Here is a 27,508-nt window from a genome sequence, read left to right as displayed (position 1 = left end):
TTATACTGCTCACCCACTAAGTGAGTGAGTGAGTATGGTTTTACGCTGCTTTTAGCAATATTCTAGCAATATCACGGCGGGATTACCAGTAATGGGCTTCACACATGTACCCATGTCAGGAATCGAACCCGGGTCTTCGGCGTGACGAGCGAACGCTTTAACCACTAGGCTACCCGACCGCCCCTCACCCACTGAGATACCATGCCGCAGTGTAACACGAATACACACTCAGACACAGTAGACTGAATCCAGGCAGGGTAACAGCAAGTACCACATCTTGTCATGTATTATATCAAGGTGCTCGAGTGATCGAGAAGAACTCAGATGTAGCGAGCCAGGGCTGCTATGGTGATGTGGGGGTCTCCCTAATGTATCTTGAACGACCTCTAGCGGTGCCATGTTGCCGATATCCAAAGTCCGCCAATTGTGTCATGCGCAACTCTGAAATGCCTTGTCACCGATGCTTGTGATTCACCAGCTTCAAGTCTTCAAACCACCCCCCACTCCCCCACCCCCATACACACACCGAAGGTGGGGGGCACGGGTGGCCCAGTCGTCTAAGGCGCCACGATTCGCTGTGCAGAGTTGCGTCCCTTAAAATTGTGCACGCCAGAAACCTATGATTGTGGATTCTAATCCCGGTTCGCCCCGATTATGTTTCTAGGTTTGTCAGCACCATACCCGTGCTCGTGGGTTTCACCGAAGTGGTAAACGTCTAAGACCTGCGTCACTTCGGGCTTTCCTCCCAAATTAAGCTGACACGCCGCGATATAACTGGAATACTGTTAAAAGCGGCGTTGAACCCAACTCACTCACTCACTCACTCACACCGAAGATTTTTGGACGCCTCCCTTTTAAAAATGCCGCATCCCTTGAACAACCCCCCCAAAAAAAACCACAAATACAAGCCAGACATTGACAGATTCCATGACTTGTCCGTGAAATCTGCTTTTCTGTTTCCCACGAAATATATGTCAAATGAATGTTGATGAATGCAGATATAATTAATATCAACCCTACCCATGACAAGAAAACCGTTTTATGACACTTTATCAGTTAAACTGAACATGTAGACTGTATTTCACGTGGCAGTGCGTGTCCTATGAATATCTATTGTTGTCTGTTCTTAGACGTTTGACTTGGACAAATCACCTGTATGTGAGTTAATGGTGGTTTACGTCGCCATCAGCAACAGTAGACAATTCTATCACGGCGCAGATGGTTGACAGCAGAAGTAACGGTCCAAGCCGGTGGGAACCATGGCAACAAAAGAGATGTGTCAAACACTGTCCATCCGATCCCCATTTGTGTCGGTGCTTACATAAGGCATGGGATTTGGGGATATTTTGCCACGGAATGTTGACGGAAATCCACAAAATGGAGGACATCCTCGATTATCCAAGGTATTGTATCTCCATTCTGTAATCGAGGATGACACTTAAATAAAGACACCTTCCATTATCTGGGATTCGAAGCCACGAGTGGGGATCCTTGCACAAAAGGTGGCAACCATTTGCAGCTGTGCCTAGGATTGTGCAAAGAGCCACCAGTGTTTCTTAAATATTAGGTAGACAAAGTGAACTCCAGTACCCGTGTCTTAAAACCCGACCCTGACATATAATTATTATGCCCCTTGTCTTTTTGTCTTAGCATCACCTGAGTCAAATGCTGTAGAGCCAAGATGATGTACCATTTCCCATTCGTGACAAACGCATCTCATTCCGGGACAAGCCGAATTGTAGTGTACGGAAACACCCGAGTGGTAACGAATGTACCGTTTCCGTGCCAAGCAGCAGTGAATTATCTCCCCTGGTCGGGTCCCGGGGCCTTGACAGAGGACCCGAACAAGTGCTGGGACGGGTAACTCGGGTACCCGGGTCGGGTGGGTACTGAGTAGGACCCGGGTACCCACAGGACGACCCGGACCCGTGGTTAGTCACGTGATATATTATTTAATGACAAAAACTCTATACAGCTCAGTCACTAATGTTCGCATTCCTTTCTGACAATGATCACATTCTTTCTGACTTTTCATATGGTTGAATAAAGATATCACTTAAGTCAACTTCAGTGTATGTATGACCAGATTGTTTAATCTAAATACGTTTTGCCAATCGGACCTTTTGTACCTTTCTCTTCAGACCTACAGTGGGTACCCGGGTAGGGTCGGTTAATAGGGGGGTGGGTACTCGGGTTGGAAATTTGGACTCATCCCAGCCATAACCCATCTAAACCCGACCGTAATCGATTACCCGAGCACCCGTCAAAACCCGAATACCAACCAATGGTAATAATATTGTTGTCACTTAACAATGATTTGTTTGTTCGCTTTTTTTTAACGCCACACTCAGCAATATTCCAGCTATATATGACAGCGGTCTGTAAATAATCGAGTCTGGACCAGACAATCCAGTGATTGATATCATGGACATCGATCTACGCATTTGGGATACGATGTCATGCATCAACCAAGTCAGCGAGCCTGACCACCCGATCCCGTTACTCGCCTCTTACGACAAACATAGTCGCCTCGTACGGCATGCTTTGTTTGCTGAAGACCTATTCTACACCGGGTCTTCACGGGTATACTTGGTAATGGTTATGTCGTACATTGAGAAAGACCCTGTCACAAGAGGCCATTCAACAAAGACAGTTTCAACGCCCGTGAAATTATATATTAAAACTGTAAGAATGTGACACAAGGTGCACCACTATTTCAGCCTGCCAAATCATGTTTACACCTAATACAAAAGCTTGGCCGCAGTGCAGTTACCACATTGTTTCCCATGCTGTAACCGAACACTCCTCGGGCCAGTGGGTGACAATGCCAGACTTCCAGTGTCTTTAAGTTCCCAGCAGTCCTCGGCTCGTTACGACACGCAACATGTGTCCTCATATCTCCCACCCGAAACAGACACACAGACACATGCATATTACCTATAACTGAGACCTATTTATCCAGATGTGTTATGCACATGTGAACTGCAAGCTTGTGGAAACGCCACAGAACCCTGTGAAAACCTAGGGTAAGTGTAAATAGATGCATACTCATGGTTTGTGTTATTGAGATCGTAACCTCAAGGTCATGCTTGAGTAGAAACAACTTGTGTCAGTTTGAGCGGCCATGTAAACAGTTACTGTAATTAAAATGATCACAATGTTAAATCAAATCTGACAACTGTGTACAGCTTAGCAGTCAATTATTCATTTTTTCAAATAAAAAGGACAATGAATATATCAGCAATACACAGAAGATGTTTAAAATATATAATTGATTTCTAGAGAATTGTTTTAAAGATCTCTCCTGTGCTATATCTATATGAGTGACCACAGGTTTTAGAACGTGTGTGATGCAGTTTTTCTTGGCCGTTGAATTATGGAGGTATGAGCCGCGTCATACCAAAAGACGTTAAAAGATGGTACTTGTTGTTACCCTGTCTGGCGCTCGGCATTAAGGGGCTAAAACAAGGGCTGGTCGGCAAGGAGTCAGTATACTGTGTCTGAGTGGGGTATTCATGTTAAACTGCGGCATGGTATCTCAGTGGGCTAGCACTATAAATCGGCATCAGTCCGGACTAGTACAAGCAGCCACACAAACACACAGACGTACATGCACGTCGCTATATAAGTGCAATAATCTTGGACGCGACGTTCAACCCAATTTCACCTCACCTTTTCTGACCATAATGCAGTATGGTCCCATTTTAATTCTGGAAACCCAAAAGTCCAGAAACTCTACGATCTTTTCCCAGTCTCGGTCAAAGGTATTTACAAAAATAAGCATGCTGTTTTCATGGGAACATACTAAGGAAGAAAAAATGGACGCTCTACCACTAGACCACGGAGGCGGCCCACTCTATTCTGAATACTGAACTGGCACTCAAACGGCACAGGCTCGTAAAATATGTCTTTTGTGTGAACTGTGCTGGGTGCCATGGCCAGGGAGACACAACCCTCACAGGAAGCCTAGCCTGGAAGGTTATCAGACACCCGTAATCAGTGACGTCAGTGAAGCAGTCTTTCCTGACTAATATGTGTTTTGTTCTCTACTGAGACCGAAGACGTTCCTGATTGTTTCAACGCTGATTTTTTACTAGATCTACATAGTGTGGGGCAACTTCATGTTTGTTTATTTAGGAGATACAGTTCTCAGTGAAGAGCTAGGTTACCTTACGCCGCTTTTAGCAATATTCCAGCAATATCACGGCGGGGACACCAGAAATGGGCTTCACACATGCATAGTACCCATGTCGGGAATCGAACCCGGGTCTGCGGCGTGACGAGCGAACGCTTGAACCACTAGGCTCCCCGACCGCCCCCTTGTGTGTGCGTGCGTGCGTGCGTGCGTGCGTGCGTGCGTGTGTGTGTGTGTGTGTGTGTAATTGTAGCCATGACCAGGGAGACACAACCCTCACAGGAAGCCTAGCCTGGAAGGTTATCAGACACCCGTAATCAGTGACGTCAGTGAAGCAGTCTTTCCTGACTAACATGTGTTTTGTTCTCTACTGAGACCGAAGACGTTCCTGATTGTTTCAACGCTGATTTTTTACTAGATCTACATACAAACTACAAACTTCGTGTTTGTTTATTTAGGAGATACAGTTCTCAGTGAAGAGCTAGGTTATCTATAAACTTAAACCAAGCGCGCAAATCGCATAGAAAACAAACGACTGTCTGTTTGTGGGGCGGTGGGGCAGTCTAGTGGTTAAAGCGTTCACTTGTCACGCCGAATACCCGGGTTTAGTTCTCCACATGGGTTCAGTGCGTGAAGCCCATATTTGGTGTCCACCACCATGATGTTCCGGAATAATAGCGGCGTAAAACCCAAATCAATCACTTGTATATTTGTGTCCGTCATCCTTCCAAATGATTTCTCGTTTTTATGTATGGTTTTGTTCGTCTTCAGGTCGCAGTCGCCACTGGCCGACATCTGTCTTGGTCACCGAGGACGTCCATGTGATCCGCCACGTCGTCATGTTGGCCCTGTCGCTGTTATTTTTCATCCTGTTTTCGAGGTCAAGGTCATTTCTCCCCAACAGATATGGAGGTATATGTATATTGGGGGGGTAGGTAGGCCCGTTTATGGTGTTCCCTGCCTTGATATTGCTGGAATATTGCTAAAAGCAGCGTACTCACTCATTTACTGAACAATTGACCCCAATCCAATACCTTCTTTTTTGTTCTCCTCCATGGCATAATTTGTAATGATGTTGATATATTATTAATGTCTTTTGAAAATACAAGTATGTTTTTGTTGTATTTTGTCCAAGTAAGGGTAAATGCCGCTTAATGAGCATTTCAAATCACAGTAAACAACTGTTTCAGTCATATCACAGTGGGACAAGTGGAGTCAATAGCCTTGTCCAAGGAAAGGACACAGTCATTTGCATGACATTTCATCTTGAAATGGAAGGTTTGAAATGATTATCAATGTCTATCATGCTCACGTCTCGATGTCAAAGATTATGGCTTTGCTCACGAAATACTCCGTATTGATGAGGATGTCCATATTGCGGTCGAGGCCATTTTGAGGATGAGTTGAGATTTGTTTTCAAGCAGATGGAGGCCGTGTTTTTAAACAAAAAAGGGTCAAGTGGTATATCACATATATGCAAGTTCAAGGGTATGTCAAAGATATGTAACTATGTTCAAGGGTATATCACAGATATGTTAAGTTTAAGGGTATATCACAGATATGTAACTATGTTCAAGGGCATATCACAGATATGTAACTATGTTCAAGGGCATTTCACACATATGTAACTATGTTCAAGGGCATATCACACATATGTAACTATGTTCAAGGGCATATCACAGATATGTTAAGTTCAATGGTATATCACAGATATGTAACTATGTTCAAGGGCATATCACAGATATGCTAAGTTCAAGGGCATATCGCAGATATGTAACTATGTTCAAGGGCATATCGCAGATATGTAACTATGTTCAAGGGCATATCACAGATATGTAACTATGTTCAAGGGCATATCACAGATATGTAACTATGTTCAAGGGCATATCACAGATATGTAACTATGTTCAAGGGCATATCACAGATATGTAAGTTCAAAGGGGATGTCACAGTTACCTAAGGTCAAGGGTATATCACAGATATGTTAGTTCAAAGGGTATGTCAAAGTTACCTAAGGTCAAGGGTATATCAAAGATATGTAAGTTCAAAGGGTATGTCACAGATATGTAAGTTCAAAGGGGATGTCACAGATATGTTAGTTCACAGGGTATGTCAAAGATATGTAAGTTCAAAGGGGATGTCACAGTTACCTAAGGTCAAGGGTATATCACAGATATGTAAGTTCAAAGGGTATGTCACAGATATGTAAGTTCAAAGGGTATGTCACAGTCACGTAAGGTCAAGGGTATATCACAGATATGTTAGTTCACAGGGTATGTCACAGATATGTAACTATGTTCAAGGGTATATCACAGATATGTAAGTTCAAAGGGGATGTCACAGATATGTTAGTTCACAGGGTATGTCACAGATATGTAAGTTCAAAGGGTATGTCACAGTTACCTAAGGTCAAGGGAATATCACAGATATGTAAGTTCACAGGGTATGTCACAGATATGTTACTAGGTATATCAAGGATATGTTAGGTCAAGGGTATATCAAGGATATGTTAGTGCACAGGGTATGTCGAAGATATGTAAGTTCAAAGGGTATGTCACAGTTACGTAAGGTCAAGGGTATATCACATATATGTAAGTTCACAGGGTATGTCACAGATATGTTACTATGTTCAAAGGTATATCAAGGACATGTAAGGTCAAGGGTTTATCAAGGATATGTAAGCTCAAGGGTATATCAAGGATATGTAATGTCAAGGGTATATCAAGGATATTTAAGGTCAAAGATATGTCAGAAATATGTAACGTTAAGGGTATATCACAGTTATGTTGGTTCAAGGGTATATCACAGATATGTAAGGTCAAAGGGTATGTCACAGATATGTAAGGTCAAGGGTATGTCACAGATATGTAAGGTCAAGGGTATGTCACAGATATGTAAGTTCAAGGGTACATCACAGATATGTAAGGTCAAGGGCATATCTCAGATATGTAAGTTCACAGGGTATGTCACAGATATGTAAGGTCAAGGGTATATCAAGGATATGTAAGGTTAAAGATATGTCAGAAATATGTAACGTTAAGGGTATATCACAGTTATGTTGGTTCAAGTGTATATCACAGATATGTAAGGTCAAAGGGTATGTCACAGATATGTAAGGTCAAAGGGTATGTCACAGAAATGTAAGGTCAAGGGTATGTCACAGATATGTAAGGTCTAGGGTATGTCACAGATATGTAAGGTCAAGGGTATATCAGATATATTAGGTCAAGGGCATATCACGGATATGTAAGGTCAAGCGTGTATCACAGTTATGTAAGGTCAAGGGCATATCACAGATATGTTAGTTCACAGGGTATATCACAGATATGTTACTATGTTCAAGGGCATATGACAAATATGCAAGGTCAAGGGTATATCAAGGATATGCAAGGTCAAGGGTATATGAAGGATGTGTAAGGTCAAGGGTATATAAAGGATATGCAAGGTCAAGGGTATATCAAGGATGTGTAAGGTCAAGTGTATATCACAGTTATGTAAGGTCAAGGGTATATCACAGATATGTAAGGTCAAGGGTATATCACAGATATGTAAGGTCAAAGGGTATATCACAAATATGTACTGTCAAGGGGTATGTCACCGATATGTAAGATCACAGTTAGCAGTGCCAGTTGATCATCTCTTCAATATTTGTGTTCCAGAACTGCAAGCAGCCAACATTGATCCGGCATTTATCGGGGAGACGGTGTTGTTTACATGTGTCATCACAGACGACAGTTTGCCTGTCAACTCCTCCGCTATCTGGATACGACGCTCGAACTCCAACACCTCTGTCGGTAGCGTTGTGAACCGGACGGCGACGTCGGCAACGATAGAGGTGAAGGTGAAGTCTCTCTCTGACGCCGGCGTCTACTACTGCACCCTGACCATCCCGGGCGAGCATCTCGACGTCACTTTTGTTATCGTTGCTGTAGAATGTGAGTAATGGTTATATAAACTAGTGTGTGTGTGTGGCTACTTGTACAAGTGCGGACTGATGCCAATTTATAGTGCCAGCCCACTGAGATACCATGCCGCAGTTTAACTTGAATACACCACTCAGACACAGTATACTGACTCCTTATTTTAGCCCCTCAATGCCGGGCGCTAGAAAGGGTAACAACAAGTACCATCTTTTAACGTCTTTTGGTATGACGCGGTCGGGGATCGGGTGGACGTTCTATCACTAGACCACGTAGGCGGCCCACTCTATTCTGAATACTGAACTGGTACTTAAACGGCACATGCTCGTAAAATATGTCTTTTGTGTGAACTGTGCTGGATGCCATGACCAGGGAGACACAACCCTCACAGGAACATGATTACCTGCACATGTCTTAACAACATAGATAAAAACAATCTCATATTCGAGCAAGTTTCCAAATGTATTTCATCATGCGATCGCCTAGACTGGAAGGTTATCAGACACCCGTAATCAGTGACGTCAGTGAAGCAGTCTTTCCTGACTAATATGTGTTTTGTTCTCTACTGAGACCGAAGACGTTCCTGATTGTTTCAACGCTGATATTTTACTAGATCTACATAGTGTGGGGCAACTTCATGTTCGTTTATTTAGGAGATACAGTTCTCAGTGAAGAGCTAGGTTACCTTACGCCGCTTTTAGCAATATTCCAGCAATATCACGGCGAGGACACCAAAAATGGGCTTCACACATAGTACCCATGTCGGGAATCGAACCCGGGTCTGCGGCGTGACGAGCGAACGCTTGAACCACTAGGCTCCCCGACCGCCCCCTTGTGTGTGTGCGTGCGTGCGTGCGTGCGTGCGTGCGCGTGTGTGTGTGTGTGTAATTGTAGCTGCTTGTACTAGTCCGGAGTGAAACCGATTTATAGTGCTAGCTCACTGAGATACCATGCCGCAGTTTAACATGAATACCCCACTCAGACACAGTCCGAGCCGACCAGTCCTTGTTTTAGCCCATTAATGCCGAGCGCCAGACAGGGTAACAACAAGTACTATATTTCGTTATGACGCGGCCGGGGTTCGAACCTCGGACCTTCCGGGCGGACGCTTTACCACTAGATCACGGAGGCGGTCAGTACCGAAATAAAGCATCATGTCTCCTATTCTCTGAGTTTCGCCACAGTGTGAACTATCTCAGTGTTCACCTATGGAACGGTATCTATTGGTCCATTTCAGCTCAAGGTAATGCCGTATTCGACGTAATAAGCGCTCAGGGTGCTCCCAAAATTAGAAATTATTAGAAAATTACTTTGAGTTGCAAATTAATTTCGTGGTTTATGCTCACAGCCTGAAATGTTTATGTACGACAGACATATTTTTTGCCAGAATTTAATTGCCCATAATTAAGGGTGCACATAGCACACGAGTGCGTATTATACGCGACAAAATAAGTCTTGTGTACATTGATCAATCGGAAGGGGTGCCAATTGGGATTGTACACTAGCCAATATATTAGCAAATATCGCCGTGGGCGCTTATTAGAGCGGGGGTTTTATTACGTCGAATACGGTACTGTTTCCTGAGGAAACTGTTGCAAACTGTTTTGATCTTTGATCTCAGCACCATAACCGTGGGTTTCACCAAAGTGGAAGTCGAAGACTTGCAACACGCTGAGCTTTTCACAAAAAACATTACGTTGACACGTCGTGGCATGGCTGAAATACTGATAAAATGGGCGTCATATACTCACCCACCCACTCACTCTCTTGCAGACCCCCTTGCCCCAGTCACGGACCTTAACTGCACGGTGCTCCCGGGGAGTACCAAACTGGAGTGTGAATACACCCTGCCCCGCCCCTACATGTACCCTGATGCCATCGTTGGATGTGTGTTCTACCACCCAAGGTAAGATAACCACGTGTACCATTGCGTAAGGGCTGTTGTCGGTCATGGGTAGGCCCGACTTCCATTCCCCATAATACGTTAAAGAAGCTTTGCCGGATACCATTAACCTGTCATTAAACCCAATACGTCTGATAATATGAGATTTAATGGCCCAGTCGTCTAAGGCGCCGCGATTAGCTGTGCAGAGTTGCGTCCCTTGGGCACGCCAGAAACCTATGATTGTGGGTTCGAATCCTGGTTCGCCCCGATTATGTTTCTAGGTTTGTCAGCACCATACCCGTGCTCATGGGTTTCACCGAAGTGGTAAACGTCTGAGACCTGCATCACTTCGGGCTTTCCTCCAAAATTAAGCTGACACGCCGTGATATAACTGGAATAGTGTTAAAAGCGGCGTTAAACCCAACTCACTCACTCACTCACTTTATGCCTATGAATCGGAAGTTCTGTTCGGATTTCAAAGCCAAAACAAGGCAATTTGGCCAAGAAGTTTAACTTAAGCTTCAGGTATATCGATGATCTAATATCGTTCAAGTACAAGTAACCAATTCCCTTTCACAAATTTACGTACCTGGGTTTAAAGGAGACTGTGCGACAACCTCGTCTGTTGGTTGGTTGGTTTGTTTGTTGTTGAACGCCACTCAGCAATATTCCAGCTATATGACGGCCGTCTGTAAATAATCGAGTCTGGACCAGACAATCCAGTCATTGATATCATGAGCATCGATCCACGCAATTGGGATCAATGACATGCATCAACCAAATCAGCGAGCCTGACCACCCGATTAGTCGCCTCTTACGACAAGCATAGTCGCCTTTTACGGCAAGCATGGGTTGCTGAAGACCTAATCTACCCCATCTTCCCGAGGCAAGTGAGTTAACTGACTATAAAAGTCCAGTTTCCACCCTTGCCGAACTAGGCTGGTATTATGGAGTTACATTTTGGCTGGACTAACGAGTCTATGCATAGTCCAATCAAAATCGCGCACTGAAATCGAAATCCGGTTCGTAAAGTGTCATGCACGCTGGTGGCGCTACGATCGAGCCCAGGAATTCCAGCCTAGTTCGGCAAGGATGGAAACTGGACTTTTCAAGTCAGTTACCTCTCTTGCCTCGGGAAGATGATTCTACCCCGGAATCTTCACGGGTCCAACCTCGTCTGTGTCATGTTTAGATCTATGCATAAAGATTCAGTGACAAAACACTCTCCGCAAGACTGTATGACAAGAGGGATGACTTTTGCTTTCCAATATTACCAATCATCGTTCCGTTTATGTCGGACCACCTCCGGGGTCCAGTGGTAGAGCGTCCACTCGGAGAGCGGAATGTCGTGGATTCGATCCCTGACCGCGTCATACCAAAAGACGTTTAAAGATGGTACTTGTTGTTACCCTGTCTGGCGCTCGGCATTAAGAGGCTAAAACAAGGACTGGTCGGCAAGGAGTCAGTATACTGTGTCTGAGTGGGGCATTCATGTTAAACTGCGGCATGGTATCTCAGTGAGCTAGAACTATAAATCGGCATCAGTCCGGACTAGTACAAGCAGCCACAATTACACACACACACGCGCGCGCACGCACGCACGCACGCACGCACACACACACGGGGGCGGTCGGGGAGCCTAGTGGTTAAAGCGTTCGCTCGTCACGCCGCAGACCCGGGTTCGATTCCCGACATGGGTACTATGTGTGAAGCCCATTTCTGGTGTCCCCGCCGTGATATTGCTGGAATATTGCTAAAAGCGGCGTAAAACCAAACTCACTCACTCACTCACTCACACATACACAAGATGTTTGATCAAGGCTGCAGCATTCAAGGATTTAGTAAAGCTTTCAAACAGTTTATTGGAAGACATGTGAAGAACATTTCCAAAAGTTTGATTTGTACCATATGTTCGCGGTTTTGATAAATAAATGATAATGATTCTTAAACCATATGTGCATGAGTAAGTCGGAATCGTGCAATCGACTCTAATTTTCGGCTTATATTTATTGACACGTTAATAGAAAGTAGATTAATTAATAGAAAGATTACAGTTACAATGTTTAGCCATATCATTACGAACCCGTGAAGATCCGGGGTAGAATTGGTCTTCAGCAACACATGCTTGCTGTGAAAGGCGACTATGCTTGTCGTAAGAGGCGACTAACGGGATCGGGTGGTCAGGCTCGCTGACTTGGTTTGATGCATGTCATCGTGTCCCAATTGCGTGGATCGATGCTCATCATGCCAGTCACTGGATTGTCTGGTCCAGACTCGATTATTTACAGACCGCCGTCATATAGCTTGAATATTGCTGAGTGTGACGTTAAACAACATACAAATAAACAAACATATCATTACGTTTGTTCCAGAACTCAATATGGAATCTGCCCTTAGTTAGTTAGAAAGTGTCTACAGCAAGTGTTTCATCATCAGAATTACATAGCGTTGTATAACTTTTCATATTGGACTTTCAGTAATTACACAGAGTTACAAACCATTTGCTACAATGGCACCGACAGAAACTTTTCTTTGTCAGAGGGACACGATCTGTTTTTGTACTACATTTTTGCAATTCGGCTACAGTACAACGGAAGAAAAGTGTCCAAGATGTCGAAGAATTTTTCTGTTGTTCCCATGGAAGTGGGTAGGTATAGCTGAAATGCTCTTAGAAACACGCCATACATCTGCAAACATGGTCGTTCTTCCATATGGTTGTCTTTCAAGGTCAACGCGACTACTTGCATAGTTTCAACTTACTTGTAAATATCTTTGACCCAATCTCATTAAAATCAGACCTCAGTTCTCGCTACCGTTAAACAAAGATCTGAGGACATCCCATTACGGGTCATGTCAGAACGACCTTTTATCCGACCAATCAGAGCATCGCTTCCCAGACTATGAACGTGACAGTCGGAATGTGATTTCTGATCATGCAGCCTCGAAAACTTTAACTCCGAACGATAGTTACGGGTTTAACGACTGTATCCATACGATCTAGACCATCTATTAGCCATTCCAGAATAATCTTTTGTTCAGGTTTAAAATTTGTAATCGAGAATTTGTCAAAATACGTTTCGAAGCGTAGTCGTCAATTTGAAATTAGTGCCGTAAAGCACGAGAAAGCTGCCTTCTGATTGGTCATTCCATTGGTCGGTCAAATTTCGCGCAAGGTCGGTCTGACGTGACCCGTAATGGGATGTCCTCACATCTTTGTTTAGCGGTAGCGAGAACTAAGATCTGATTTCAATGAGATTGCTTTTGACCCAGTAGCATTTGATGGTAACCAAGCTTGCCATGCATGCCTTCTTAGGCAAGGTCTGTGGTTGAGGGTAAGGCCAAGGTCACCAGAATTGAAAAAGACAATGATCTAGGATAAGGTTTGGATAAAGTTTGCTTCATTGCTAAAATATAACAACATATGCGTGTATTTCTTCATTTATGCGCCGGTACCCCTGGTTGTGGATCGGTCTCCCTGGAGATACCGCGGTATCGAGTGTGTTACCAAATACCTTGTTTTTTTTATTTGTAGTCATCCCACCGCCAGTCGAAAATGTTAACGTCAAGGAAAGGAGGGCCACACGTCTCCAGTTGTCGTGGAAAGAACTCGATGCTCACATTGCATACATATACCGGGTCACGTACGCTGCTGTGTGGCGAAACGAGAAACAGGTGAACCCGCACAACGGAAGCAGGCTTTTTCCAAAATATATTAAAAAATAATTGAAAACAAATGCGAGTTATGTATTTTTCTTATCACTGTTGGCTTCTGAATCCATAAGAAAAATCTAATGTATAACATTTTTGAACAATGTTTCGAGTGATTGTTTTATTTTATTGTTTTTAAAATTCGATTGTTTATGTCAGAATGGGACATTATGTGCATTGGATTGTAATAAAATGGAGACTACTCCAGTCTAGTGAAACAACATCAATTAAATTCTATGTTACCCCTCTCAACAATACCTGTGATCCACGTTTAAAATGTGAAAACATGACTGACTTCTAATTTTCAAAACTAAAACTTCTGACGCAAACAATCATTATTTAAATGTGTATTTATACCCATAGACGCAAAAAATATTCATGTAGTAAGACTTATATTCACAAATCAGAACCGTATATCCCCATGTGTGTTTGGATTCATGATAGCTACAATCTTCTATCTCAGATTTCCACAGTGCAGACAAACTCAACCACTATCCTCTTGCGGGAACTAACACCATTCACCAACTACTCGGTCTTAGTTCAAGGCCGAGAACTTAAACTGCTGGCAGGATACTGGAGCCAGGGAGACCCGGTCACTGTCAGGACGCTGGACGATGGTAGGTTGAGGGTCAAGGTGATGGCGGTAGGTGTGGTTGAGGGTCAAGGTGACTGTGTTAGGTGTGGTTGAGGGTCAAGGTGACTGTGTTAGATGTGGTTGAGGATCAAGGTGATGGTGTAAGGTGTTGATTGTGAGTCAAGGTGACGGCGGTAGGTGTTGTTGAGGGTCAAGGTGACGGCGGTAGGTCTGATTGTGAGTCAAGGTGACGGCGGTAGGTGTTGTTGAGGGTCAAGGGGACGGAGGTAGGTGTGGTTGAGGTTCAAGGTGACAGAGGTAGGTGTGATTGTGAGTCAAGGTGACGGCGGAAGGCGTGATTGTGAGTCAAGGTGACGGCGGAAGGCGTGATTGTGAGTCAAGGTGACGGCGGTAGGCGTGATTCAGGTGCAAGGTGACAGCGGTAGGTATGATTGTGAGTCAAGGTGACAGCGGTGGGTGTGATTGAGGGTCAAGGTGACGGCAAAAGGCGTGATTGTGAGTCAAGGTGACAGCGGTAGGCGTGATTCAGGTGCAAGGTGACAGCGGTAGGTGTGGTTGTGAGTCAAGGTGACGGCGGTAGGCGGGATTCAGGTGCAAGGTGACAGCGGTAGGTATGATTGTGAGTCAAGGTGACAGCGGTGGGTGTGATTGAGGGTCAAGGTGACGGCAGAAAGCGTGATTGTGAGTCAAGGTGACAGCGGTAGGCGGGATTCAGGTGCAAGGTGACAGCGGTAGGTGTGGTTTTGAGTCAAGGTAACGGCGGTAGGTGTGATTGTGAGTCAAGGTGACGGCGTTAGGTGTGATTGTGAGTTAAGGTGACACCGGTAGGTGTGATTGGGGGTCAAGGTGACGGCGGTAGGTGTGGTTGAGGGTCAAGGTGACAGAGGCAGATGTGATTGAGAGTCAAGCGGACGTCGGTAGGTCTGCTTGAGAGACATGGTGACGACAGAATGTATGATTGTGATGTTGTCAAGACGTTGATTGCTGGTATGTGAGCAGAGACTACACTAGTTGATGGATTTGATGGGTTGATTTCCATTCCCAATAAGTTTAGTTTTTGTCTTCACTTACAGTTCCAGGGAGCTCACCACGGGTGTCACCTGCCGTGTCTAGAACTGATGGAGGGAGTGTTGTCGTGTACTGGCAGGTAGATAGATACCAGGGTCTCGTTCAGCAAAGTGATCACAGCGCTCTCGGCAAACGCAAACCAATTTCAAAGAATGGGATGTATGATGACCGGAGCGCTATTACAAATTAGATACCTCTATCAGGAAAAGCAAAAACTCCAGATGGGTTTGAGTTTCATCACAAACATCAGAATTTACAAAATTCCCCCCAAAACATTTAATCGTGTCACCATTGGGTGAGTTTGATAGGAACAAGGTGTATGGGGTCACTAAAATTATAAATATGAATATGACATCAATATGTCTACAGCCTCTGTCGCCTAAGGAGGAGAATGGGGAGATGCAAGGCTACCACGTGCAGTGTGGAGATGAGGGGGAGAGACGTGTTGGTCCCGGGGGGTTCTCTGAGACGTTGGACACCCCCACTGAACGGCGTGGACTGTGGTGTGACGTGTACGCGGTCAACAGCGTCGGAAAGTCGCCCTCGTCATCTCTGTATATACCATCACGGAGGTCAGGTATGAACACGTGGTCTCTGTATATACCATCACGGAGGTCAGGTTAGAACACGTGGTCTCTGTATACACCATCACGGAGGTCAGGTTAGACCACGTGGTCTCTGTATACACCATCACGGAGGTCAGGTTAGACCACGTGGTCTCTGTATACACCATCACGGAGGTCAGGTAAGAATACGTGGTCTCTGTATATACCATCAAGGAGGTTAGGTTAGACCACGTGGTCTCTGTATATACCATCAAGGAGGTGAGGTTAGACCACGTGGTCTCTGTACCATAACCTATATTAATAGGTCTTCAGCAACCCATGCTTGCCGTAAAAGGCAACTATGCTTGTTGTAAGAGGCGACTAACGGGATCGGGTGATCAGGCTCGTATCCCAATTGCTCGGATCGATGCTGATGATGTCAATAACTGGATTGTCTGGTCCAGTCGATTATTTACAGCCCGTCGTCATACAACAGGAATCTTGTTGAGTGTGGCGTTAAACAACAAGAAAGAAAGCAACAAACAAACAATAATACCGATAGTTTTCAATGGCAATCTTCCATTGCGACTGTTGATGAAGAGGTAGGGTGGCCAGTGTAATGGTGTGCCCCCAGTGAATGTATCTACATGTAGGATTGCTGTATTGCAGAGCTGACCTCCCGGGACTTCTGGGTGGTGGGTGGGGAGGGGGACACCAACATCACCTTCCTCTGGGACTCTGTGGGTCGGGAACAACACAACTGTGCAGCGTATTGGTGTCAAGCAGCAGGCCAGGCCGACATGTGCCAGGTAAGCAGCACAACCTGACACAATAACACAACACAGGGTGACATCGGATAGAAAGTCATCTATGTGCCACCTGTTATCAATTACTTGTTATTAATGTTAATTTGCTCATCACAACATATTATGCATACATACCTCTCTTCACTTGGTTGTAGCCACTCCCGATTGATAACGGTGCACACCACTGTAAAGTACAGCACACCACTGTAAAGTACAGCACACCACTGTAACGTACAGCACGCCACTGTAAAGTACAGCACACCACTGTAACGTACAGCACACCACTGTAAAGTACAGCACACATATGTAAAGTACAGCACCCATATGTAAAGTACAGAACACCACTGTAAAGTACAGCACACATATGTAAAGTACAGCACGCCACTGTAAAGTACAGCACACCACTGTAAAGTACAGCACACCACTGTAAAGTACAGCACACCACTGTAAAGTACACCACACATATGTAAAGTACAGCACACATATGTAAAGTACAGTACACCACTGTAAAGTACAGCACACCACTGTAAAGTACAGCACACATATGTAAAGTACAGCACACATATGTAAAGTACAGCACACCACTGTAAAGTACAGCACACATATGTAAAGTACAGCACAGCACTGTAAAGTACAGCACACATATGTAAAGTACAGCACACATATGTAAAGTACAGCACACCACTGTAAAGTACAGCACGCCACTGTAAAGTACAGCACACATATGTAAAGTACAGCACACCACTGTAAAGTACAGCACACATATGTACAGCACAGCACAGCACTGTAAAGTACAGCACACATATGTAAAGTACAGCACAGCACTGTAAAGTACAGCACACATATGTAAAGTACAGCACACATATGTAAAGTACAGCACAGCACTGTAAAGTACAGCACAGCACTGTAAAGTACAGCACACCACTGTAAAGTACAGCACACCACTGTAAAGTACAGCACGCCACTGTAAAGTACAGCACACCACTGTAAAGTACACCACACCACTGTAAAGTACAGCACACATATGTTAAGTACAGCACACCACTGTAAAGTACAGCACAGCACTGTAAAGTACAGCACGCCACTGTAAAGTACAGCACACCACTGTAAAGTACACCACACATATGTAAAGTACAGCACGCAACTGTAAAGTACAGCACGCCACTGTAAAGTACAGCACACCACTGTAAAGTACAGCACGCCACTGTAAAGTACAGCACACCACTGTAAAGTACAGCACACATATGTAAAGTACAGCCCACACATGTAAAGTACAGCACGCCACTGTAAAGCACAGCACAGCACTGTAAAGTACACAACACCACTGTAAAGTACAGCACAGCACACATATGTAAAGTACAGCACACATATGTAAAGTACAGCACGCCACTGTAAAGTACAGCACACCACTGTAAAGTACAGCACACATATATAAAGTACAGCACGCCACTGTAAAGTACAGCAAACCACTGTAAAGTACAGCACACATATGTAAAGTACAGCACACCACTGTAAAGTACAGCACGCCACTGTAAAGTACAGCACATCACTGTAAAGTACAGCACGCCACTGTAAAGTACAGCACACCACTGTAAAGTACAGCACACCACTGTAAAGTACAGCACAGCACACATATGTAAAGTACAGCACACATATGTAAAGTACAGCACACATATGTAAAGTACAGCACACCACTGTAAAGTACAGCACACATATGTAAAGTACAGCAAACATATGTAAAGTACAGCACACATATGTAAAGTACAGCACACATATGTAAAGTACAGCACACCACTCTTAAGTACAGCACACATATGTAAAGTACAGCACGCCACTGTAAAGTACAGCCCACATATGTAAAGTACAGCACACCACTGTAAAGTACAGCACACCACTGTAAAGTACAGCACACCACTGTAAAGTACAGCACGCCACTGTAAAGTACAGCACACATATGTAAAGTACAGCACACCACTGTAAAGTACAGCACACATATGTAAAGTACAGCACACCACTGTAAAGTACAGCACACATATGTAAAGTACAGCACACATATGTAAAGTACAGCACACCACTGTAAAGTACAGCACACATATGTAAAGTACAGCACACCACTGTAAAGTACAGCACGCCACTGTAAAGTACACCATAGCACTGTAAAGTACAGCACAAGTCAACACAATGATATATCCTTGGCTAGCAGATGTACCTCATGTGTCTTTGCCTGAAAACAGTGCAGTTTAAACATATCTACGGAGAAGCATTTTATGCGTGCAGGTCCAGTGTTTGTATTGGAGGTGTTCAACTTTCAGACCCCTGTCCAGTGGGAGACCGTGACATGTGACCAACAGAGTCTGACTCTCGATACCGGTCACGTGATAACTGACCAACGCCTTATGGTTGGCTTCTCAGAACAGTTGTCTGCCCCTGGAGGTCTTAACTGGAGCCCTATCAAGTGGCAGTATTGCATCTATGCCCCACACAAAGGTAGGGTATTTTATGATAATTGTATTTTCTTGTCAAATACATTTGTTTTAAAATTTAAAATTTCTTGAGTGGAACAGTACCGCTGGTCATAAAAGAATGCTTGAGTTAATGTCCTATTTGATATGCATTGGGTGTCCGGTAGGATGAGTGGTTGTAAACCTTCTAGCGCCTAACAGGCAGCTTGGGTTGTATACTCCCCAGGAAGCTGAAAACGATTCTTGAGTGCACACTGAGGAAGTGCCTGGGGTAATAACGGAGATTTGAGCATGCCCCTGATGTGGAAATATCCGCATAGCCTAGTATTATAATTCATCAGAAGGGGTCCTCATCCACCACAGAACCGCCCAGCTGGAAGCCGCACTGAGGGGAGAGTCGCAACGCCAGTGACGTCATTAGGCGGCTGGCGACGTTGACGAGTGCACTGGTGCTCGTGGTGGTCATTTTCTCGCTGCTCATTAGGGGCGGTGGTGTAGCCTAGTGGTTAAAGCGTTCGCTCGTCACGCCGAAGACCCGGGTTCGATTCCCAACATGGGTAGTACCGTACAATGTGTGAAGCCGACTCCGTGTCCCCCAACGTGATATTGCTGGAATATTGCTAAATGCGGCGTAAAACCATACTCACTCACTCTGCGCATTACTTTGTACAGTGAACTTGCGACCACCATGTTCCTTGAGACGCCATATGAATATGTCGCCCAATATACCCGTATCAAATACTTCACCATCGAATAACTATTTCTTATTTGTCCGTCAGTTTATAGCGTGGCATGACTTGTTTAATACATACCGTTGCAGTCCCTCCCGCCCCCGATGAATTCCAACTGTCCCCGAATCAGCCCCCACTGGGTGTACATGTGGTATGGAGACCCCCCGACTGTCGACAGAAAACCGCCCACATCACCAACTACATCGTCTCCTATTGTCTGGTACCTACGGCTGCAGGCAACTGCTCAGGTGAACTTTGTGTGGTATTCAGGAACTGTTCAGGTGAGCTTTGTATGGTGTTCAGGAACTGTTCAGGTGAGCTTTGTGTGCCGTTAAGGAACTGTCCAGGTGACTTTTGTGTTGAGTTCGGGAACAGTTCAGGTGAGCTTTAGGTGGCGTTCAGGAACAGTTCAGGTGAGCTTTGGGTGGCGTTCAGGGACTGTTCAGGTGAGCTTTGCGTGGTGTTCAGGAATTGATCAGGTGAGCTTTGTGTGGTGTTCAGAAGCTGTTCAGGTGTGCTTTGTGTGGCGTTTAGGAACTGTTCAGATGACCTTTGTGTGGCGTTCAGGTGAGCTTTGTATGACTTTGTTATGATGAAGATGTTTACAGTCTGCATGGTGCTGGAACAAAGCATCATTATCTAGACGAATTTTGGATTGGAACCCACGGTCAGCATGCTGACTATGGCATGGATAATTGTCGCAACTCCATATGATGTGGCATCATAAAGAACTGGGTCATAGAACCTATCTGGTGTTACTAAAAATTGTGTTTCATAACGGTGTGAAACCCTTCACAGGCTCCAGTGGGACCAGAGTTGTGGACGGAGATGCGGTCAGCTACCTCATCAGCGACCTTGAACCTGGAGCTGATTATAAGGTCAACATCCGGGCGGTGTCCCAGGTCCTCCAAGGTCCTTGGAGTACTCCTGTCATAGGACGAGTCGAGGACGGTAAGACTATCCTGTGATACTGTAATGTGTAATTAAATACTACCATTTGTCTTTGACAAAGACGACAATGTGTTAAACGCGATCTTTTTCAGGAGTAGTGAGTTAGCCCTAAAGGTTTAAAGCCTTAGCCTGTGACGCCTAGCATGTATGCAACGGCACAAACTCTAACGCTCTTACTCACTTACCACATCAATGATTGATAGTGGAAGCATCACTTTATACGTGTATCACACATACACTGTATAAGGGTAAACCAGTTAAGTCTTATTCTAACCTCAGAACACAGTTTATGTCAAAATATTTGGTATTTTAGTATTAAGAATCACAGCTCTCCCTATAATAAGCGGATTAACTTTTCAAATTATTTTTATCAGAACAAAGATCAACTCGAATTGTAAGTAAGGGATTAAGGAATTACGTTCACGTTTTCTGAATATTAAATCTTCAGTTCACTTAGTTCAAAGGAAGATTGATCAAATCTTGTATCTTTGATTTTGTTACAGCAGCTAATCCTCTGAAGATAATACTGGCTGTCACCGGTTGTTTTATATTCGTCCTCGTCACCTCTTCATGTTTCATCGTCGTTAAGAGGTAAAGTTTCACAGATGTATTTACAAGTTGGGAGCCAATGAGGACATGCCACGTTCTAGTAACAACTGGGGGCACGGGTATATCCAGCTAACTATCGAAGATCCGGGATATAATAGGTCTCTAGCAACCCATGCTTGCCGTAAAAGGCGACTAACGGGATCGGGTGGTAAGGCTCGCTGACTTGGTTGATGAATGTCATCTATCCCAATTGCGTGGATCGATTTTCATGATGTCAATCACAGGATTGTCTGGTCCAGACTCCATTATTTACAGACCGCCGTCATACAGCTGGAATATTGCTGAGCGCGGCGTTAAAAAACAAACAAACAAACAAACATATCACAAACTATCCCCAACAGTGTCAATATTGGTTGTACCCATCCAGGCCATCAAATGTGTACCAGCCGCTGGAGGGAATGCTCACACTTCCAACAGAGTGACTGCCATCGCCATATTTTTGAGAAATAATCGACTCATGGTCGTTGTTTATCGTACAATATTTTTTTAATTTGACGTTTTCACGATATACGGCTTTTCCATTGGACGAGCGGTAGGTCACATGACCGCGATATTGACGTTCATAAGTATGCGGGGAGTATAAAGCATAAGGGGCCCACCCCGAGTAGTTTACTTCCTGCATTGTGTTATTGTACGATAAAAACGACCACGAGTCGTTTATTTCTTGTATAAGATATCAACATTATGTACAGTCTCTTTACGGATGTTAAAAAAATGTACAAGCTTACAAAATATTTACACAAATTTTAACAATGATGTCAGGTGGACAGGTGGGTTAAGTTTGGTATTTCCCACATATTCTCACAATCCGTACGTCGATTATCTGTACCTTTTCTCCAAATACTGATTGTCATATCTCTCCCATTCTTGGATGCGATCGTTCGGCCACTGCGTTTATCTGCGTAGCTCAGCTATATCTGTAGGGAACAACTTCCTAGACACTTCCCTCTCTAAAATAACGTCGTCCAATATATGATGTCATCATCGAATCTCCAGAAATGACGTCATGATAGAACAATATGTTTATCGTGGAATAAACCACGATTTGTTCTTCATCGTTCTTTCCGATTTATCACGTCGCGATCTTATATTTAAGAAATAAGACGAGTCGGAGTTCAATAAAACACTGCAGGGAGAATAAACCATGATTGGCGGAGCAGTTCAGTGTTTTATTGGACGATAAAACGACCACGAGTCGTATATTTCTTATATGAGATATCAACATCATGTACGGCCTATTTAAGGATGTTGATAAAATGTACAAGCTTTGAAAATATTTACCTAATGGGACGTCATGACAGAACAGTATTTTATCGTGAAATATATCAGGCTTCGTTCTTCTTGTTCTTTACGATTTATCGCGTAGCTTTCTTATATAATCGCATACAGTCTGCATCTTGTTGTGGCAAATGTCAAATGTTCTGGACATTTTGTCGAATGGCAGTTGTCAATTTCCAAATAGACTAGTGGTGGCTTATCAAATTGGAACCACTAGTGTGGAACAATTCTGGGCCTTGCAGCACTTTGCACCGGCGTGTTGTTACCTGAATGTACACTGCCTTAATACATCCTCTTCAACCTGTGAAGATACGGGGTAGAATATGTTTTCAGCAACCCATGCTTGCCGTAAAAGGCGACTATGCTTGTCGTAAGATGCGACTAACGGGATCGGGTGGTCAGGCTCGCTGACTTGCTTGATGAATGTCATCAATCCCATTTACGTGAATCGATGTTCATGAAATCAATCACTGGATTGTCTGGTCCAGACACGATTATTTACAGACCGCCGTCGTATAGCTTGAATATTGCTGAGTGCGGCGTTAAACAACAAACCAACCAACCAATATCCTCATTTCAGGCCCAAGTATCAAGCTTTTTCCTGAATGCATCAACTGTTTCAATTTCAGGGCAAGATCTTCATGGACGAAAGGACATAGGTTTTCGTACCCGCCGTTTGTAAGTGCACCTACATGTCTGTGAACATTAAGATAACAATTGTCTGCATCATCAACAGAGACAGTTATTCCGGAAACAAATATTCAATGTATAAGGAGGTTGTTACGGGATGGATGTAGCAGCTTGTACGTACAATATATTATTCATATAACGTGTGGTGTTTATTATTAACATTGAGAGAGTTTCTGTTGTATAACTAATTGTTAATATTTCAAGAATACTTCATAAAGGGCATGGAATAATTACTGATTGTCATTAATATATTGGGCGTTGCATTGATATTGGAGGTCTTTAACTATTGTATGTATCACAGGTATCAATGCTTTGGTGTACATATAGGCATTGACAATGTGTTAACGTGGTGTTCGAATCATCTTCCCGAGGCAAGGGAGTTAACTGACTGTAAAAGTCTAGTTCCCGAGGCAAGGGAGTTAACTGACTATAAAAGTCCAGTTCCCGAGGCAAGGGAGTTAACTGACTATAAAAGTATGGTATCATGGAGTTATATTTTGGCTGGACTAACGGGTCTGTGCATAATCCAATCAAATCCCGTGACGAAATCGACATCCGGTTCGTAAACTCCAGTCAGATTTCGGACGAAATGCCAAGCATGTGTACCGTCATCTGGACGTCGACAGATATTTTCCAAATCTTTCCATGTTTTTAATCAAGGTGCTCAAACGGTTAGAAGACTTTTTACGAGGTAAGACCCGTTTTATTACCAAAAATATCATTATTATTGATCAGATATGAGAGGCGGAGTTTGATTGGTCAGTAGGAGGGACATAGAAGGGACGTAACGCGTAATAGACACTGTTGGCGCTACGATCGAGCCACGGAATTCCAGCCTTGTTCGGCAAGGGTGGTAGCTGGACTTTTGTAGTCAGTTAACTCCCTTGCTTCGGGAAGATGTGTTCGAAATGGTGTAGTCTGTAGACCTACATACACGTGCAAGCACGTAGGGTGGAGGGTTGAGCAGGTGGTTCTAGGGGTGTAGTCCTGGGTGTATGCTGGGGCAGGCCCGCGTGTTGGCGCATACAAGAATGAACACGGGGGATACAGGGGCATGGGTGTCAATGTGTATGTCGGTAACAGCGCCAGAATCAGCAGGGCGACTGAAGAAATGTTTGTCTTTTACGCTGATTTTCCTACAAGTTGTATATTTGTGATCTATCATCTTCGACAGAAAAGGATTCTGTGTTGCAGGCACCTGATGAAGCACGGGTACTTCTGAATGACCACGGCCCATGTTCCAGAGTAGACCCCGGTCAAGTGGTAGTGGAGGTCACTGAGGACGGAGTACCTGTTCGTGTGGTAGAGGAGGTCACTGAGGACGGAAGACCTGTTCATGTGGTACAGGAGGTCACTGAGGACGGAAGACCTGTCCATGTGGTACAGGAGGTCACTGAGGACGGAGGACCAGTTCATGTGGTAAAGGAGGTCACTGAGGACGGAGGAGATCATCTGGTAGGGAAGGTCATTGATGGTGACGGAGGATCAGGACATGTGCCAGAGGAGGTCATTGAGGACAACAGAGGACCAGGTCGTGTGATAGGGGAGGTCACTGAGGACAACGGAGGACCAGGTCATGTTAAAGGGGAGGTCATTGAGGACAACGGAGGACCAGGTCATGTGATAGGGGAGGTCACTGAGGACAACGGAGGACCAGGTCATGTTAAAGGGGAGGTCACAGAGGACAACGGAGGACCAGGTCATGTCAAAGAGGAGGTCATTGTGGACAACGGAGGAGCAGTTCATGTTAAAGGGGAGGTCACTGAGGACAACGGAGGACCAGGTCATGCTATAGGGGAGGTCACTGAGGACAACGGAGGACCAGGTCATGTCAAAGAGGAGGTCATTGTGGACAACGGAGGAGCAGTTCATGTTAAAGGGGAGGTCACTGAGGACAACGGAGGACCAGGTCATGCTATAGGGGAGGTCACTGAGGACAACGGAGGACCAGGTCATGTCAAAGAGGAGGTCATTGTGGACAACGGAGGAGCAGTTCATTTGGTAGGGGAGGTAAGAGATGGTGGGAAAGGCACTGTTGGAGAGTCAGAACCCCAGACTCCAAATGGCACAAGTATGCATCTTCAAAATGACTATGTATCAGCTACAAATATTGAGTATGTCTTTGCCATGAGCCAGACTGATTCCAACAAATCATCAGCACATAGCAACCAGTCCTACTCCATGTTGACACTCAGGGAGGAGGCAGGATGTTAAAGATGGCGGATCTGGGGAAAGACTGTGATGATGAAGTGTCCGGGTATAACAACAATGATGTCGGTACTCCGACTTAGGCAGTGCATGTTATGTTGGTGACATCACAAAGAATCCAGTAACACCAGTGCATTGGCCTGGTGACTGTGACCACCCTTGGGCCAGACAAGGGTAGATAACTCTACAGATGCATGCTATCAGGAAACCACTCAGGACCGGAATGTCATATCAGTTCTACAGTCCACCTCCAAAATGGCTTAAAACATCACAATAGACTAATTATGCTAGAATAAGAAGCCTTAAATATATACATACACTAACTTTCGTTTTTCTAATCCTATATATCAGGGGGCACGGGTGGCCCAGTCGTCTAAGGCTCCGCGATTCGCTGTGCAGAGTTGCGTCCCTTGGACACGCCAGAAACTTATGATTGTGGGTTCGAATCACGGTTCGCCCCAATTATGTTTCTAGGTTTGTCAGCACCCTACCCGTGCTTGTGGGTTTTACCGAAGTACATCTGAGACCTGCATCACTTCGGGCTTTCCTCCCACATTCAGCTGACATGCCGTGATATAACTTGAATAGTGTTAAAAGCGGCGGTAAACCCAACTCACTCACTAATCCTATCATTTTCAGCCACTGGGTGATAAAATTCAACATCAAACTGATTGGATTTCGTAAGCATGGTGAAATATTTGGACAGATTTTCCGATCAATTTGTAAAATGACATATTTAGCTGTTTTTTGAATTGCCAAAGTGACATTTTCAATCATTTTATACATTGGCAGTAAGATATATATATATCAAATAACACCTGTATGTCCAACAATGTGTTACCGAATTGTACACTGCTCTGTGTCTATGTAAAGCTGGAATATTTTGAGTGTGGCGTTAAACAAACAAATAATGTTTTGTATAAATATATTATTTTGTTTTTCGAGTTTTCCGTATCTCCTAAACATTTCCCTTAAACCCACATTCGTGTAGAGGCAATGAAGTTGAACAGTCGAGTGTCCTGAACTGTCCTGAACAGGAAAACACGATATTGAAGCGAAAGCGAAAGCGAAGATTGCGTATTTCAATTAGAAAAATACTTCCTGCGAAATATTTCCGGCATGACGGGCTGGTCAAGAAGTTTCACTCCACATGAACAGGACTCCAAAGTTTGGTATATAAAGTATTGAGTGGATGTATCTGTTTGCGCTGTCATCTGTCCTGAGTTGCATAATTGAAGGGAAGTAACTCTTCCAGGAAGAAGCTGCCAGGAAAATAGGACTAGTGAGTGAGTGAGTGAGTATGGTTTTACGCCGCTTTTAGCAATATTCCAGCACTATCACGGCGGGGGACACCAGAAATGGGCTTCACACATTGAACCCATGTCGGGAATCGAACCCGGGTCTTCGGCGTGTCGAGCGAACGCTTTAACCACTAGGCTACCCTACCTCCCCCCAGTTATACGGAAATTCGTGAAATGACGCAAGTGTCCGTATAAACGAGGCACGACTGTACAATACTTAAAGTCCGTTTGTGTTACCTTGTAGAGGCCATTAAAGCAGATTTAGGTGTTTGGATTTCTTCAAGGACCACGGCCATTGGCGGGTAATGACAACAACGTACGGCTGAAGCACATAGGACGTATATGGACAGATAATATTGAGTGAGTGAGTTAAAATTTAACGTCACATCGGCAGAATTTCAGCCATATCGTGACGAGGACATATTATATGCCGGACAGTGTGGGATTGTTGTTGTAACGCCTGCGGCATGGTTTCTCAGTGAGCTAGCACTATAAATCGGCATCAGACCGGACTAGTACAAGCAGCCACACACACACGTGCATCCACGTCGCTATATTAGCGCAATAGTCTTGGACGCGACGTTAAACCCAATTTCACCTCACCTCAAAAGATACT

The 27,508-nt window shown here is 44.4% G+C and overlaps 1 protein-coding gene across 4 annotated transcripts; it reads left to right on the top strand.

Annotated features, from left to right (window-relative positions):
• Positions 1 to 2,883: 2,883 nt before the first annotated feature.
• LOC124114820 lies at positions 2,884 to 26,055 on the top strand. 4 transcript variants are annotated; one of them, XM_048399943.1, is made up of 17 exons: positions 2,884 to 3,026; positions 4,907 to 5,047; positions 7,795 to 8,070; positions 9,829 to 9,961; positions 12,418 to 12,587; positions 13,473 to 13,612; positions 14,112 to 14,265; positions 15,317 to 15,390; positions 15,681 to 15,888; positions 16,526 to 16,665; positions 18,975 to 19,149; positions 19,945 to 20,103; positions 20,654 to 20,806; positions 21,310 to 21,397; positions 23,323 to 23,371; positions 24,578 to 24,772; positions 25,142 to 26,055. In XM_048399943.1, exons 2-17 carry the CDS (start codon positions 4,975 to 4,977, stop codon positions 25,595 to 25,597), a joined length of 2,643 nt encoding a protein of 880 aa, XP_048255900.1. In that variant the 5' UTR covers positions 2,884 to 3,026; positions 4,907 to 4,974; the 3' UTR covers positions 25,598 to 26,055. The 4 variants fall into 4 exon arrangements, with proteins under 4 accessions (XP_048255900.1, XP_048255899.1, XP_046331558.2 ...); XM_048399942.1 differs by having other exon boundaries at positions 24,932 to 26,055; XM_046475602.2 differs by having other exon boundaries at positions 2,885 to 3,026; positions 21,313 to 21,397; positions 24,578 to 26,055.
• Positions 26,056 to 27,508: the final 1,453 nt, after the last annotated feature.

Source organism: Haliotis rufescens, unplaced genomic scaffold (assembly GCF_023055435.1).
Source record: "Haliotis rufescens isolate VD_foot unplaced genomic scaffold, xgHalRufe1.0.p SCAF_2, whole genome shotgun sequence".
Lineage (NCBI taxonomy): Eukaryota > Metazoa > Mollusca > Gastropoda > Lepetellida > Haliotidae > Haliotis > Haliotis rufescens.
Note: the sequence above shows the minus strand (reverse complement) of the source record. Positions and strands in the feature narration are given on the sequence as shown.